The sequence below is a fragment of the Amblyomma mixtum genome, chromosome 9 (genome assembly GCF_055824585.1).
Source record: "Amblyomma mixtum isolate Tamu chromosome 9, ASM5582458v1, whole genome shotgun sequence".
Taxonomy (NCBI): Eukaryota; Metazoa; Arthropoda; class Arachnida; order Ixodida; family Ixodidae; genus Amblyomma; species Amblyomma mixtum.
Window position 1 is genome coordinate 106,259,645 of NC_143020.1, and position 16,753 is coordinate 106,276,397.

The following is a 16,753-nucleotide window of genomic DNA, read 5'->3' on the forward strand; positions in this document are numbered from 1 at the left end:
CGGGCCTGGTGCCTGCAAAGGCTTCCTATGCAGCATAACTGGTTTGCCTTTAGTTGAGGTTTAACGTCCCAAAGCGGCTCAGGCTATGAGGGACGCCGTAGGAAAGGGCTCCGGAAATTTCGACCACCTGGGGTTCTTTAACGTGCACTGACATCGCACAGCACACGGGCCTCTAGAATTTCGCCTTCATCGAAATTCAGCCGCCGCAGCCGGGATCGAACCCGCGTCTTTCGGGTCAGCAGCCGAGCGCCGTAACCACTGAGCCACCGCGGCGGGCTGTGCGGCATAACTGTCCTTTTAAACTTGCGCCAAGCATGTCTTGTTTATCACTGAACAGGAGATGCCCCTGGAATGTAACTTGAGGTAGATCAATTCTGGTATTACTATCTAAACGGGCAAGAAGTAACATTATTCACATCGCCCGAAAGACGCGGGTTCGATTCTAGCCGCGGCGGCCGAATTTCGATGGAGGCGAAATTCTAGAGGCCCGTGCACTGCGCGATGTGTTAACCTCAGGTGGTCGAAATTTCCGGAGCTCTCCACTACGGCGTCCCTCATAGCCTGAGTCGCTTTGGGACGTTAAGCCCCAATAAACCAAACATTATTCACATCGGGAAGGATATCTCGTGAAACCACCTTCACGGGTTGTACACAGCTTAAAACTTTAAGAGGACTACTTCAGACGAAAGGACGTGGTCAGACTTCAATGCACTCAAGGATGTTTTTAAGCAGGGACGAAGGTAGGTCCTACTTGGTTTTCTAGCGGCAAGCCCCCTTCATTTGTGCGATAACTGTTTCGTTGGTACCTGTTTTGAGTACTTCCTAGCATCTTTATAGTAATGCTGAGAGGGTTTGTGGGCTCCGTTGATCCTTTTTACATAATGGAGTAAGACACTTGTCATGGGGCGGAGAAGTGGTATAAAAAAGTAGTTCATTTTTTTTTTGCATTTTTTCAGCTCAGCACAGCAGAGGTTACATATCTTTCGACCTCCACTATAATATGGCAAATTAATTTTTTGGTTCGGCAATTTATTTCCTTTGTATACACGAACACAGACATCCTCCCTCCCCCTCATTGAAAAGGAGGTGGGTGCAGCGGGAATTTTTCATTTGCTCCAATAGAAATTTTTTGACTTCCATTATTTACGTATTTCGCTTTACTGAACATACTGAGTGTTTCCTTTTCGTCTTTTCTAGCCCTGCTACGTGCAATTAATAAATATACCGTCAGACATGGCGAATTGATCCTTATTAGTGCCTCCGTAGTGTGAGGTTGCTACATTCATGTACAGGCACTTATTATTAACTGGTTGTTATGAAGCCATTTTGAAGCCTGAAATGAAATCTCACTGCAAATGTAAAAATAAAAAAAACGAATGAAAGTGTAAATTCCAATTACTGCGCTGAAGGTAACGGAAAGAGCACACCAAACGCCCTGCCCGCCGAGCCTGAACTGTAGCTCGTTTGTTGGGTGAGAGGAATTTTGTTTTTCAGCTTAATTTTGAGATTAAGAAGTATCTCGTCAGTGTTATCGACAATAAGACTAAAACACTAGAGGAGTTGGTACAGCCGGTGCCCTTTTTCGGATGTTTCGAAGACGTGACTTCAAAAAGACACCTAAAATAATGAATTTAACTGTGCCACTAAAAGAAATATTCCCAAGATCCCACTGCGTTATATCCTCGCTTACATATAAGGGTGCCATACAAGAGAAGAAGATGTGGAACGCGGAATGCAACTGCACCCTGGCCAATCCCCCACCGTGGGTATGTGCCATTAAGCCTGAGGACATCATCATCATCATCATCAACCGCCAATCGCCCAACCATCGGTATGTGCCATACCAACATAGGCCATTAACAACATCTTTCCTCTACAGTTAGATGTAAATGGACATCGCTATTAATTCTGTCTTTAGTTTGAGTCTGCACCAAACCCTGACCATTCCCTCACCGCGGGCATGCGCCATTCCACCAGAGGACAGCAGCAGCAACAACGTGACGTCAGTGCACCTGCCATCACCGCTCGCGCTGCGCCCGCGCTGAACAGCCAGGCCTTGCCAGTGCGGCCGTTGCGCTACATTCGGCTCGGTCACCTCGCTGCTGTCAGGATTAGCTCCACACCAGGGCGCCAGTCCGACAACAGCGACGATGGTTTCCTGTTTTCTGTCACGGGAGCAACAGGAGGCCGCGGACGGAGCTCCCAGCGACGACGGCATCCAGTCGGAGGACGAGTCTACGCCTCAAGAGAGCTATGACAACTTTTCTGCGGACCTCATCACGGAGGACAATGTCTTGGACTCAGATTGTGATGTTTCAGATAACGGGGCTCAGTCATGGACCGACGCAACCGGCAGTGTGAACCGTGACACGATGACCGCGTCCACTGAGTCCTACGGAGCTATGGTATGCCCCGCTTTGTTACTATTTCCTGTTCCAGAACAAAGTCCCGATCCCGAGACTGTATCGACGTCACCTACACCTTGCGAGTGCATCATGGGGGAGCCTAGCGGCAGACCAGAAGTCGAAGCAACTTGGGTAGTGCTGCACCAAGCGGTCCCCTTGGAAGATGCTGATTGCGGAAGTACCCAGGAGGCAGGTGTTTCGGTCTTCCTGGAAGATGATTTCGGCGGAAGTACCCAGGAGGCAGGTGTTTCGGTCTTCCTGGAAGATGATTTCGGCGGAAGTACCCAAGAGGCAGGTGCTTTAGTCTTCCTAGAAGATTATGTCAGCGGAAGTACCCAAGAGGCAGGTGCTTTAGTCTTCCTGGAAGATGATTTCGGCGGAAGTACCCAAGAGGCAGGTGCTTTAGCCTTCCCGGAAAATGATGTCGGCGGAAGTACCCAAGAGGCAGGTGCTTTAGTCTTCCTGGAAGATCATTTCGGCGGAAGTACCCAAGAGGCAGGTGCTTTAGTCTTCCTGGAAGATGATGATGGCGGAAGTACCCAGGAGGCAGGCGTTTCGGCATTTCTGGAAGATGTTATCGGCGAAAGTACCCAGGAGGCAGGTGTTTCGGCTTTTCTGGAAGATGTTATCGGCGAAAGTACCCAGGAGGCAGGTGTTTCGTTTTTCCTGGAAGATGTTATCGGCGGAAGTACCCAGGAGGCAGGTGTTTCGTTTTTCCTTGAAGGTGCCATCGGCGGAAGTACCCAGGAGGTAGGTGTTCCGGTGTTCCTGGACAACGAGAGTGGCTTCGACGACGACATGTGCCCCGCCCTTCAGGACCACACATACGGACTAGACGAGTGGACCTGCGAGAGACGGAAGCGAAGACTGACCAGATCGGAGCGCGATGCACGGCGCCAGCGTATCAAGCGACGCTGTTTGAGCTCAACGAACGGCGACGACTCCGGCTGGGATGGCGATAATGAGCTCTCGGAGGACAGCGACGACGAACTAGAGCCTCCGCCGGAATTTGCTGTCTACGTCTCGACCCCGCAAGTGCTTATCAACGCAGTGCTCGTAGTAGCAGCCAGGATCATATGACTTGCCTCAACGCCAGACTGTGCAGGTTGAAACTAAAGCCCACTGATTAAACATCATGCCTGCAGGAAAGCACGACGTGTGGGTTGTGGTATTACTGTATTTTGAGCGTTGCCATTCCCCTCTTATGCCGAACGGTACATTTGCGCAATTCAAAAAATTCCCCTGCCAAGTAGAATTAAAATTACCCTTGGTAGTTGGCAAGTACGAAAGCTGTCTTAACACGAAAGTGTTGAGGTTCCCGTACAGCTGAACACTCGGCGGCGCCTGCGGGAGTGATAAAGCACATGGCCCACCTATGTCATATGACCTTGTGACGTGGTCACAACCTGCCCGCCGAGACAGAGAGAGAGAGAGAGAAATGGACGGAAAGGCAGGGAGGTTAACCAGGCGATGCCCAGTAGGCTACCCTACACTTGGGGAGGGGAACAAAGGGGAAAAAAGGAAAAAGAGCGGCAATGAAATGAGTTTTCTAAGTGTCCAGCGACCACCATGTCACGGGGACAGAGGGCGCGCACTGAAAACTTAAAAGATTATAGACGGGAATACAACCCCGAGTCCCTTAAGAATCTCAGGAGCGCTTTCACCGCTTTCCTTTGTGAGGATGGTTGTGTCCAAGGCACCAGAACGTTGGACTCTGTTAAAGGACGCGAATCCAAGCGGTACAGAGTAGCAATTATGAAAGCGCGCTCTCGCTCAAAACGAGGGCAGTCACAAAGGAGGTGTCCGATCGTTTCATCACAATCGCACTGGTCACACGCTGGAGAGTGCCATTGAGATGAGATGGGAATAGGCGTTTGTGAACGCCACTCCCAGCCACAGGCGCCACAACAGCGTAGTGTCTGCCCCTGGAGGTTGGACACCCCGCTCGCACCACTTAACCTCTTGCTTCAATATCATATACCATTCGGCCCGTCGAGACAGGTGGCAGTTAAATGATTGGTCTCGAGAGGCTGCTCGGGATAAGCAACCTGGGTCCTGCAAGCCCCGCCGGTGGCTGCATTCGAAACAACCACCTGACAGAGCAGTGGCGCATCGCTTAACAGCTGCTCCAGGAGTGGTATAAGGAACCTCCGGGCATCTATGAACGTAAAGTTCGGAATGACCAATTCCGCATATAGTCTGGGCATTAACTCATTCACTCGCATGTCATATCCTTAAGGCAGAGCTTAGGTGTCCCCTGCTGTTTTTTTATCGGGATATCTGTCCGAGGGGAGGCGTGACTTCATGCTCGGCAAAACGACAAGCAAGGAAGAACCAGACAAGATGAAAGAAAAAGCAGCGCTTGACCTTTGTCTTTGTTGTGCTCTCTTTGGTTGCAGCGTTGCATCGGGGCTAGTAGCACGGTGTCCTCGATTAAACCCTTCCACCAAGGCATGAGCGACTTGCATGCATTTCGTTCATGCAAACCGCCGGAAATGCAAGCAGGGCTGAGTGCAGCTCTTTCTGTGTCGCAGTAGGCGTCGAGCACGAATAAACGCGAGTAGCTGGCATACTGAAAGCATGTCCCTGTAGCGCTGTGGAACTAAAGGTTGTTGCGTGCCAAGTCGTGTATATGATTTATCTGTATCCCTCTTTCCTTGTTGTTGTTGTTGTCCTCTAGAAAATGGCGCATACCCACTGCGGGGGATTGGCCAAGACACAGGCGGCAACTGATAGGTGTACAAAATGTTAAACAAGAAAATAATGGTGGGGAAAAATTAAATAATCATGATAATAGCAATTAGGAAATAAATGAAAGGATCTCAGATGTGTAATTGAAATAGGCTAAACAAATGCTGTGAGATCGGTGACTGAAATAGAGAACGGGGCTAAATATTCCACGTTTCAGAAAGCTTTCATTCCAGAGAAATATTGATCATGAGAATGAGCGCAGCTTAAGACGGCAGCCGTTTAGTGTCTGTAAGGAAGTTTTGCATGGCGGAGAGCACATTCCACTTGCTGTGCCCAAGGGAGCAAGCCCCAAGAGACAGAGCAAACCCAGCTGACAGACTTATTTCCTTGTAATCTCTGCTCTGTCGTTATTCTTTCGTTCCCTCCCTTCGTTCCTAAACTTTATCTGCCTCGTTTTCGTGATGCCGTGGCTGGTACGCAGAAAACAAGTAAGAAGAAAATGTCTATAGAGAGAGCAAAGGAGAAGCGCAAATCTGTCATGTTTTGCTCATATTGCTCTAGCACATCACAGCTGAAAATCAGCAAGGCTTACTACGCGTATGATTTGCCCTTTACTAATGACTACAACACAATAACAGATTGGAGGAAGTAGAAAACATCATGGCGTAATGCATCGCCAGGTGCTCCACAGTGAGCCTTCGGTTTAACTGCCCTACCAATGCGGTGTCATCGGTCTGTCTTCAGATATATGTGTAAAGAAAACTACGCACAGGCCAGTCGCCAAACACTGCGACCCCGCCTGAAACTGGCTCCAAGGTCAGTTCTTCAACTGTACGGGGCCCACGTCAAGAAAGCTCGACACTTAAAATTCTGTGTTGACGATCTACCATTCGGTGATATGGACTGGCACAGTAGGTTGATATCGACCACGGGCTTGCGTGTCTTGGCGAGAACACGAGCTACGTAGCGCGGTGAAGTAGCTCCTGGGTTATGGTTCTTGTGCTGCGGAAGTCGGTGTCGAGGTTTCAAACGCCGGCCGCCTTTCTTCGCCTACGCTATCCATGAGAGGGCGCTACTTGCGGTTGCGGTGAGACTACCAGAAGCCGACACAGTCCTTCTCTGACCTTTTCCTGCAGACCGTCACTGCATGCAGGGGAGTGGTCCGGGTTTTGTAGTACGGAAGACTAGCAGTTACCGGTCGGGTTAACGAGCTCTTGAGTCTACCGTTTTCTTGACCATGACCACTTCATGGGAAAATTGTGCGGGTCTCGGGTGGATTGCGTATGAGAGCAGAGAAAAGCTGTTCCTTGACGTCTCTCCTCAAATGCTTTACCTTCTTTTCTTTGGGCATCTTGGGGTCTACTCGGCGGAAGAGGGGCGTCCTTTCTTTCACACAGGCAGTTACCGTCTCATTCCGTTGCTGAATGCCAGATTGCAGCAGACCCTCGGCCAGTTCTGCTCGGACGGCGCCCGTAAATGTCGCGGAAAACATAGTTTTAAAATGCGTCCCACGTCGGCAAAGAAGTTTTTTGGTTTTCGTATCAGGTCCGGGAAGATCCTTGCATTGCGAAAAACACGTCTTAACTTTTTAAGGTGATCCCGCTTGTTGAAAGTGGTCACACGATCATACTGCTCAAGCTAATCTTCAGGTTTGGTTGATTGGTTTATGGTCGTTTAGCGTCCCAGAGCGACTCAGGCTATGAGGGACGCCGCAGTGAAGGGCTCCGGAAATTTCGACCACCTGGGGTTCTTTAATATGCACTGACATCGCACAGCACAGTTACCTCTAGAATTTCGTCTCCATCAAAATTCGACCACAGCGGCCGGGATCGAACCCGCGTCTTTCGGTTCAGCAGCCGAACGTCATAAGAGCAACGGTAGCGGGCTTAATCTTCAGGGTGTTCGCCAGGAATACGATTGAAGGTTGGGGCTTTAGGGCCGTGTGAAGAATGACGAAGGATGGTGTAGTTCGAAGTTGAAGCTACTCTCGGTAGCTTGCTGCGATCCGAGTGTGGTCCTTGCTCCGGGCAAGGGGGGGGGGGGGGGGGGGTATTCGGAAGATGAACGGCATCCAGCACCTTAACCAAACGCCACTTGTTGGTGACGGCAGTCCAGCAGTCAAGGAGGAGGTGAAAGGAGTCGAAAAGAAAGTCTTTATTGGACTGACTTGCGCCCACAAAAAGGAAAACTGAATAACTTGGCAGAGGCGATAGCAAGAAACGTGCTCAGCGGTTGTCGAAGAACAGAATCAGCGCAGCTCTCGGTGGCGCTGAGTATAAATCTCACGAAGTTTCCAGATAAGGCACGTAAAGCACCTACGAGAATCTCGAACGACTTAGAACAAGTTGCGCGGCTACAAACATTCCAGATAAATCTCGTCGCATCTCTCGTCACAACGAAAGCCATGTGCAGGCGGTTTTCAGCATGAACGAACAAACATTGCAAAGATTCGTGGCAATATTTCCTTGCTATTCTTTTAAGGCGGAAGCCTTTAATGGATCATACTGTCGTCCGTTAACAAAGCGTGTCACACGCGTTTAACTGGGGAACTAAAAAATATAGAAGAAAACCAATGGTTGCTTCAGATAGAGGATGAAAAAATGAACCTAGAAACCAGTTTGACGACTGTAGATGAATTAGTTAATTAATTATAGGCAAAAACGTCGAAATTTCGTCGAAATAGCGCGGACGTCGATATAGCCACGTGAACGGTGTGACGTCTCATCCACCGGAAGTCGCCACGGCATAGTGTCCTCGGCTTTCGCCTCTCAACACTTTAGTTGCCAAAGTGTCCTCGCAATTTTTGTTCGCTGGAATAGTAATTCGTGTATTGCGATGTGATCTTTCGCGGTTCACAAATTTCGTGCTCTCTCCGGTGCCCCTGCCCTAGGCTCCTTTTCCCCTCTCGCCATTTTGTATCCAACTTGACTTGCTACCCTTCTGAAAGACGGCTTTCGCCAATATTATGCTTCCTTTCAATAAATAACGATGACGACGAAGTGGAGGTGGCTCGGGGCGGAACCTTCATTGAAGAAGAAATTAAAAAAGCGGAGGGACGCCATATAACCTAAAAATGTGGACAGTAGAGGCTAGGTAAAGACAACCGCATATGCGCGCCACCCAGAGAACGTTGAGGTAACCAAATGGTCGCAAGCTTCATGACACGTGTCTTTGACCGCCGTGGCTTCACTCGTCTGAGAAGAAGACGAAGACTTCAGGTTCTGGTTCACTGGCCGTATGTTTTATCTTTCTGAGGCTATTTTTCATGGCTACCTGATGAATTTTTCTTGTGACCATACATATAATATTGGAATTCTGATTTTACTGCGCTTGAAAGTGTTTCTTATATCCCTAATGTATTCCGAGTCGTCCAACGCTGAGATACAGACTGAGGAGAAAGAAGTGTCGAACTGAGCGGCACCCAACTTTAAATATTCTTCCGTCGTTTTTCATGGCTACATTTTTCAAAATTCGTGCTTGGCTCCGATATTTTGTCGTAATCCCATGGAAATTTCCTTACTTATGCCCATACACCTTGGCCATTCCCCCCATGCGGGTACGTGCCATTACAAAGAGGGTGAAGAAGAAGAAGAAGAAGCGGCACCCGTGGCGTTCGTAGTGAGAACGAGCTTACCTGACCGCTCGCGACGTGTTCGCAGAGAACACTAGGCCTGATCACCTTGCTCTCTCTGCATCAGTGTGTCGTCATCGCACGAGTGTGCTCTCAGAGACATGGTTTTCTCTTCATCGTCAGAAGAACTGCCGGAGACCACGGACATGACCCAAGATGTCACCGAAGAAAGCTTCGAGACGACGTCCGACGAAGAACAGTCCGACGACGCCATCTTGGTTGTGGACCTCTCCGCTTTCGTCAGTGCCTCAGAACCCGTCTACGGAGTGACCCTTGATCAGCTTCTGTCACCGCCGCACGCAGAGGTTAGCGTTGGAACCACCGCTCTTTCTGTGGACACTTTGGTCCTCCATCCAGATGCCGAACAAGACATTGATTCTGCGACTCCATCAACATCATATGCATCCGTTGAAAGCATCACGATGCAAGAAGAGGCCACGTCGAGTGACACTGAGACCGGAAGCTCCGAGGAGACCGGAACTACAGCTTCCCAGGACACGGAATCCGTCTTCGACGACGACTCAAGACCTGAACCCGAGGACCGTTCTTCAGGGGGAAAGAGGAAGCGTCGGCTAACCAGGTCGGCGCATGATGCCCGGCGCAAGCGAAGTAAGCGTCTTTGTTTGAACGCGCCGGATGACGAAGACTCGGGATCGCAGGCTGAAACTCGGATCCCGGAGGACGCTGAGGACCATGGATCGCCAGCTCCCGCCCCGACTCTACTTACTTTGTTCTTTTGGCGTGCAGGAGTGCTTATCGGAGCCCTAATTATAGCAGCAGCTGGAATGAGATAATCTGTTTGTTTAACCGCGTATCAACAGTGTAGCCTTGGTGCCGGCGGACTGCCGTTTACATGTAATGGACGTCTACAAGAGCAATTAAACGTCCCGGAAACTAAAGTGCGTCTTTTGCTTCCGTTGATTCTTGCACATTATTGGTAAAATTTATCGAAGAAAGTGTCCTCATTCGAAGCAGAGGCATGAAAAAACCATTTTTCTATATTTCTTCGACCGCAGGTGATCGCTGGATATTTGCACCAAATTTCGGATACGTCGGTAAGTAGAGACTTCCGTGACCGAATTTTTTCTAAGGTTTTCTTGAGATTCTTTAACGCAGTAGCATTAAAGGCCCTGTTACGCGGCAAAGCCGGTGTTGGCGCTGTCGGCGTAGGCGTTGTAAGCGAAAAATCACCGGCACGGCTCTGGTCCCCGAAGAGCAACCTAGGAGACAGGCGGGTCACCTAGGTCACGTGACCTTGTGGCGTCATCACATCCTGCCCACCGAGCAGTGAGGAAGCTGTTCATTGTAGCAGGTGGCAGTTAAATTAATCGTTGGTCGGGAAGAGAAACCTGGGTCGCACAAGGCCCACTGCTGGGAGCACCTGCCATCTCAGGCTATAGTGGTGCATCGCTTAACCGCTGCACCACTGCACCAGGAGGGGTATGGGGACTCCCCGGGATCTATGACTGTAAGTTAGAGAATGACCTTCTGCGTAAATGGGAATTACCCCACTACGCTATCGCGTCATTCAAAATCTTTTAGCCGGAATTATGGCAATCTCCCGCCAACGTATGCAAGATTCCTCGGCCGATTATGGAAACGTACTTAAGCAGCGCCTCTCAAGCGTGGTACAATGTACCAACTAACCCGTCAAAAAGTTCTACTACTATTCAGTGAACAATGCTTCCGTATGGAAGCCGAAACGTCCGGCTTCTTTCGACTCAAACGATTGCTCGGCGTTGCCCTTTTCTGATGAACTGAACTCACAACCCGCCCAGAGGAGACTTCTCGAAAGCTTAGATTTCAGGACGGTTTGTATCTGACGATTACGCTAGCCGCCCAATAAATACAGAACACAATGATGAACGCATTGTCCATTTCTTAATTCTTCTCGAGCAGAAGAGCTACTCTCGCCATGCTGCGCCAATCGATCCTCGTTATCCGCAGCTCTTATATATGACCAACGTATGTAGGTATAGCAATACAAGAGGCACCTGTATAGCGCGGCTGCTCACGTGACTGCCAACCTCACAGAGCTAGTGGTCGTCACGTGACCGGCCCAGTGACGTCACCAGAGCAAAGGCTTCGCGTCACAGCGACACTACGCCGTGACGTCACCGCGAGAATGCGTCAAAAAGAAGAGAAGTAGCAATCGCTAATTCACTAATAACAAGATTACAAATGATAAAAGCGTATATCAGCCGCGCTGGATGAGCGCGTTAACGACAAGCATGATCGCCCAGGCTTCTTTTTCCTCTTTTTTTGTTCCCGCCAACCTTTTCGCTCTGAAGCCCTACGTTGGCATCCGATGCTTTAGGTCTTCACTGGTCTGCACGAGGATCACAGTGAACGTGATGACCGACCCAGCCATCTGCAAAAGACGTAGACCGAATTTCAAGACGGCTGGTTGGTACAGCAGTTTTTCAGTAACTCATTCCCGCCATCTTCTTGATTATCGTAGCAAGATTTAGGCACAAAAAATACTTTTATAATGGTCTTCTAATAACCCTGTAAATCAGTGTACGACAATACTATCTTTTGCAAAGCAAGAAATAAATCTCACTATGACAACATTAGGGAGTCTAAGCACAGGCGGACTGTCGTTGCCATTCCTGCCTTTGCCTTGCTTTCCTGTAGCCACATTTGTTGTACGGTCGTAGTTGCATTAGTTAGCGTATATTTCCCGTACGACGGTGCTAAAGCTCATTATATTACAGAAAATCTATCCGCGCCCTGACTGTGGCTGATAAATCTCTCCCCAACCCTAGCTCAACGTTCTTCGCAGTATCCACCTCAACACACTCCTCATCCCCAACCCATTCCTTCTTATATACATTCCCTGTGCCTCCTCTGCGTGTCTACCCCGAACTATGTGATGATCTGCAGCACTTGCTTTTCTCCTGTCCCACTTGCCATTTCGGTCACGCTGGTGTTGAGAAGCGTTAGGTCCTGAATTCGTCAAATACCAGTTATTTCGGGCTAAATCGCGGCTATGCCTTTCATTGTGATAGTTAGGGACGGATGACAGATTAATGCACAGAATGATGTGGCCCTGAAGAACACTACGATGCTACTTTGTTTCAAGGGCGGGCATTGCCCGATAGGCACTGAACGTCCCTAGGACGTCCTGCAGACATCCTGAACATCCCCCGGACGTCCATGGGAGTTTTAATGCCCATTGGGTTAGTAATCCGGGAAGACGCAAGTTAATCTGATTGCACCGAGGAAGCAGCCCTTCCGTGCGATTGAAAACAGGTTTGAATTTATGTTCTCTTCAACAATGACGCGTGACTTCCCTCAGTTGCCTTTACAGGAATCAAGGAAAACATTTTTGGGCACCGGACGTTGACTGAGCGAATGCGCCCGTTTCGAATAAACCTAATTTTTGAATGAAGCGAGTTCAGACTAAGGAGAATCCACTTCTTTTTCAGTACGACGTTTTCGGCAACTTTGCTTAGAAGTGTTCAGGTTATAACGCGACGGCTTTAAAGGACTACAGACACCTAACTTCTTTCAAACGATGCATTAGACATCAGAATGCACGAATCACTGCGTGGTATCCGCTTACGACCGCTAAATAATTTATAATTCGATTTCTTCTCTCGTGCTCTTCCAGTCTCGGTTTCATTAACAGAAAGGTGGCTGTGACGTATAATTGGTGTTTAGATCACTTGAGGCACGAAAACAGCTGCAATATAATCGCTGATGTGTAAGTTTAAATCACGCAAATCTTAGGTCAGCCTGATTGAAGAGCTGGAATGACAAGAAACGACATATCAGGAGTTATATTACCGTTTTTTTTCATGTCTCACGTGACAAAAGTACTAACTGCGCATCACAGAAATCGTTCGGTTGATGAAACCGAAACCGAAACAGCATCAAGAAGAAATTCAATTATAAGTTATTTAGTCAAACATTTTAGGGGAATCCCCCAAGGTGGAGTAGATTTGTAATAAGGGAATAATTACCCATTGACATCTACCCAAGCGCAGCCACACGGCTACAAAGGCAAGCTATACAGCTTTCTCAGAAACTTCGCAGTTAAAGAAAAATTCGTCCTGGTCAGGGGTTCGAACCCGGTACCAGGACGAATTTGTCTTTAACTGCGAAGTTTCTGATAAAGCTGTATAGTTTTCCTTTGTAGCCGTATAGCTGCGCTTAGGTGGATGTCAATGAGTAATTAGTCCCTCATAATAAGTAATTTAGTGGCTGCAAGCGAATACCACGGAGTGATCCATTTATACTAACGTCTAACGCTTCATTCGAACGAAGAAAACAAGCAAGCAAAAATTCGGTGCCTATACTCCTATAAGGCTCCCGTTCCCCAGAAAATCCACAATCAGAGTCGTCGGCGTGGTGAGCGAAAAAGCCAAGGCATGGAGGAAGGAAAACAAAGGAGAGGCCCTCGCTGTCCGAGCGGCACGCCAGAAACAGTGCCGGAAGTCACGTGCTTTCGCAAGGACTGCTGGGAGTCTTTGGCCGACGGCGCAGCCAATAGCAACGCTGGGCGCAGCTGCGTCGTCTGCTGCACTGCCTGCTGCGCATGCGCAAGCGCGCTAAGACGGCAGCCAAGCAGGGAGGGAGCAGGGGGGACCGGCTTCAAAAAATTAGCTGATGTTTAGCGCTGGTTAAACTGGGTAAGATGCGTAAGCAAGCAGCAACTGTTTTGCTCGAGGCGAACGCGCGTATTTATTCTCCGTTTCCCTCCCGCTTCCTCTCTCCTCTCTCCACATTCCGACAAATGCGTCGATGGTCCCGCCGCCTGGTGGAGCGCGGCTGAAACGGTTGCTATGGCAACGGCGCTCCATCTGTTTGACCTCGGCCAACGCCGGGAGCTACGCGACGGCTCGAAACCTGGCGCAGTATTGCTTACGCAATAAAATGTGACGTAACCACCTCTCCTGAGTTCTTTTCTTCCTCCATGCACCATGGAAAGAGCAGATTGCCCACCTTACGCCTAGGTCACGTGACCCTGTCACTTAAACACAACCTGCCCATCGCGGCAGGTGGTAGTTGAATTAATGATTGGTCGCCAGAAGCTGCTCGGGGAGAGCAACCTGGATCTCACAAGCCCTATCGGTAACTATTTGAAACAGCCACTTGTCGGGGCATGCAGTGGCCCATCGCTTAACCGCGGCAGCACTGCACCACGAGGGATATGAGGTCTCCCTGCGATCTAAGAATGTGAAGTAGATAATGACCCCGTCTGCAAAGTGATACGCTAAGAGGACCGCAGGCCGCTGCAAGGACCTACTAGCACTATCGCGCAATACCTTTAAGGCGGAGCTGCAGTGACCCCGCAAGTTTTTTTTTACTTATCTTAAACTTCTGTTGCGCGAAAAGGAAGCAAACACTCAAACTCCTCGCAGCAGTGTTTCAACCACGTGACCTACCGTAACAAGGAGCGATCGGTCGAGTCGGAAGAAACCTCCGGCGGTGAGGCACATTTCATCTGGTTCGATGACGTCATGCAGGTAGTGAACCTGCGACGCGAGAACAAAACACTGCATGTTTTTTTGGGACTTCTCTAGCCCTCACAGCCTTCACTTACCTGATGTGAGTAGGAGTTAGAAGGCTCGAGCATGGCCACCTCCTTGGCGGCATCCTTCAACCTACGAACCTGAAAGGGAGTCGCAAAGTCTTCGTTATCGCCCGACGTCATCCGTATCAACCAGGTCCAATGGATCACAAAGGCACTGACTTCCAATAAAGGGCAACTGCATAGGTTTTAGAAATCGACGAGCTCAAAAGGGTCGAATGTGCGAAAATTGCAGGTAAAGCATGCAAAGTCTTTTCGGGCTACCATCTTAAACGGTGACGTAATCGCCGATTAAAATCGCGATGGCCTTCAAACTTCTCCGCAGCGCACAACGCCGAGTAGGGGGCACATGATGACATCATTGAAGGTATGGGTGTATTTGCAACGCATAAACGCCTGATTTGAAAGAAGAAATCAACGCCACCAAAGGCAAAGCCCGCCGAGCGTTGTTTGGCAGCAGCATCTAAAGAGGCATGGCGGTGTGTGGCTGATGGCAGCAGTAATTTGAAATCGTACCTTCAATGACATCACAACGAACTTCCCCGCACTCCTCCTGTGCATTGAGCAGAAGCGCAAAATTCAATCGTCGATTACGTCATTATTTAAAATTCTGGTGCGAAAACACTTGCTATGCTTTGCCTATAGCCTATATAGATTTGAATCCTTGGATATCGCGAAATTTTCAAAAAGTGGTGCAGTTACCCTTCAAGCCCATTCCTGCGCATAAGCCTATTTCTAAGCCTGTATTCTCGCCTGGCTCTATACCACCCTACAGGCTACATTTCCCTTCACTCAAATCTATTCCGTTAGCCTAAAGTGTCACCCGTAATCTTTTCTCCGTACTACTTGTCCTGTACAAATTAATGCCCTCCTCTTGGTTTTAATTCAGTCACCATCAATGTGTCTTTTAACGTTACACATAGCATCTACTTCAACCGCTCCGAGCAGTGTCCACAGTCTCATTTCAGGCATTAAATTCCACAATTTACACTACAGGGATATGTCGCCGTTCTATTTTGCAGCGTTTTGAAGGAGAAACTATACTGTTCTGCCCTCGTATTAATAGCGCGTATTAATGCGCATGTTTCAGCCATGGAGCACGCAATCTCAAGCGCACTGGTAGAGCCATAGCTCACCTCGCTTGCAATGTCACTGCTTGTCAGGACGACTTCTACGAATCCAAGGGCACTGTACACCGTGTAAGTGACCGCAATCCAGGTATCTTCTTGGGCCAGCGCCGTTACGTGGAAGGACCTGTACAGGGTCATGCACAGCGAGCCGAGGAGGCTTGCCGAGGATACCAGGATCATCGGACTCCATACGCCGTTGATGGCCGCTTTGAGTGCCTTTATCTTGCAGACGTTGAAGCGAACTCCTTCGATTCTAGAGGACGCGACGACGTCCGCCAGTGTGGTGGCCTTCTTCGTCATCCGGCAGCATTCCTCAAAGGTCACGACCTGCGCCCTCAGGTACTGGACCAGGACGCCACAGAAGTGGACCAGGGACATGTACATGTAAGACTCGCAGAAGAAGAACGCCACGGAGCTAAGAGTGGCCAGAGCCTTGAGTAGTGGGTACCAGTGCTTGTGCTCTCCTGAGAACCTTCTGCAGTGCACAAGGACCGCCAGAAAGAAGCCCGATACCGCAGCGGCCAGCATAGCTGACCTCAACACCATGTTGAACCAAGCGCGGCCGTTGTAGCGACAGATCGACCTCTTCTCCGGAACGAAGCCGGTGGACTTCTCGAACTCCGCCGCATCCCGCAGAAAATGCAAGAGCCTCCGAGACCCGAAGGCGAGACAGAGGAAGTTGAAGAGCCATTTGACTGCGGCCACGACGTGAGCGACGAACCCGAGAGATTCGGCGAACTTGCAAGATCTCTCCGAGAAGCAGGTCGCCTTCGACGCGATCGTTATGGCCTCCATGGACATAATCATCACCAGCCACGCGATGGAATAGATCAAGTAAGGGCTCTTCCAAGTTACCCTGGCGTTCTTCAGCGATCCCTTTTTCATGTTGCTGATGAACAGGCAGCCAAACAGCCGGCTGAATCTTGCGTGCAAGAAGAATAGCCGAACCATGTAAGGTTGTTCCGCTGTCTCACAAGACATTGCTGCTGGAACGATGGTAAAACAGCGTCTGGTCGCCTTACTTTGAGTAGCAGCGATCTTCATTTCTTTACCTGCAGAGAATTTGGAATCATACGCGGCCATTACGACTGGAGGTATTGCGTACATAGAGAGACAGAGAGGGAAGGGAAGGCAGCAGGGAAGTCAACCGGACGTAGTAGGTCAGGTCGGCTACCCTACACATGGGAAGAGAGAAAAAGGACCGGAAGAGAACAGACAGAATGAAAATTGAGCTTGTCGTGTAAATAGCACGTGAACATTGTCGTTGGTAAATGTGGCCAATAAAAACAACCTGTGTATGGCGACAACTCAAACCTTGTGCTCAAGAAAGTTGAGGCCATGGCCCAAGAAGTATCTT

At 49.4% G+C, this 16,753-nt stretch overlaps 1 protein-coding gene across 1 annotated transcript; it reads right to left on the reverse strand.

The window, feature by feature from the left end:
• Window positions 1-11,020: 11,020 nt before the first annotated feature.
• LOC149330552 (uncharacterized) lies at window positions 11,021-16,479 on the reverse strand. Its single transcript, XM_089559443.1, has 4 exons — window positions 15,403-16,479; window positions 14,279-14,347; window positions 14,121-14,210; window positions 11,021-11,098 (listed from the first exon to the last, which is right to left on the reverse strand). Exons 1-4 carry the CDS (start codon window positions 16,477-16,479, stop codon window positions 11,021-11,023), a joined length of 1,314 nt encoding a protein of 437 aa, XP_089415569.1.
• Between the last annotated feature and the right edge of the window lie 274 nt (window positions 16,480-16,753).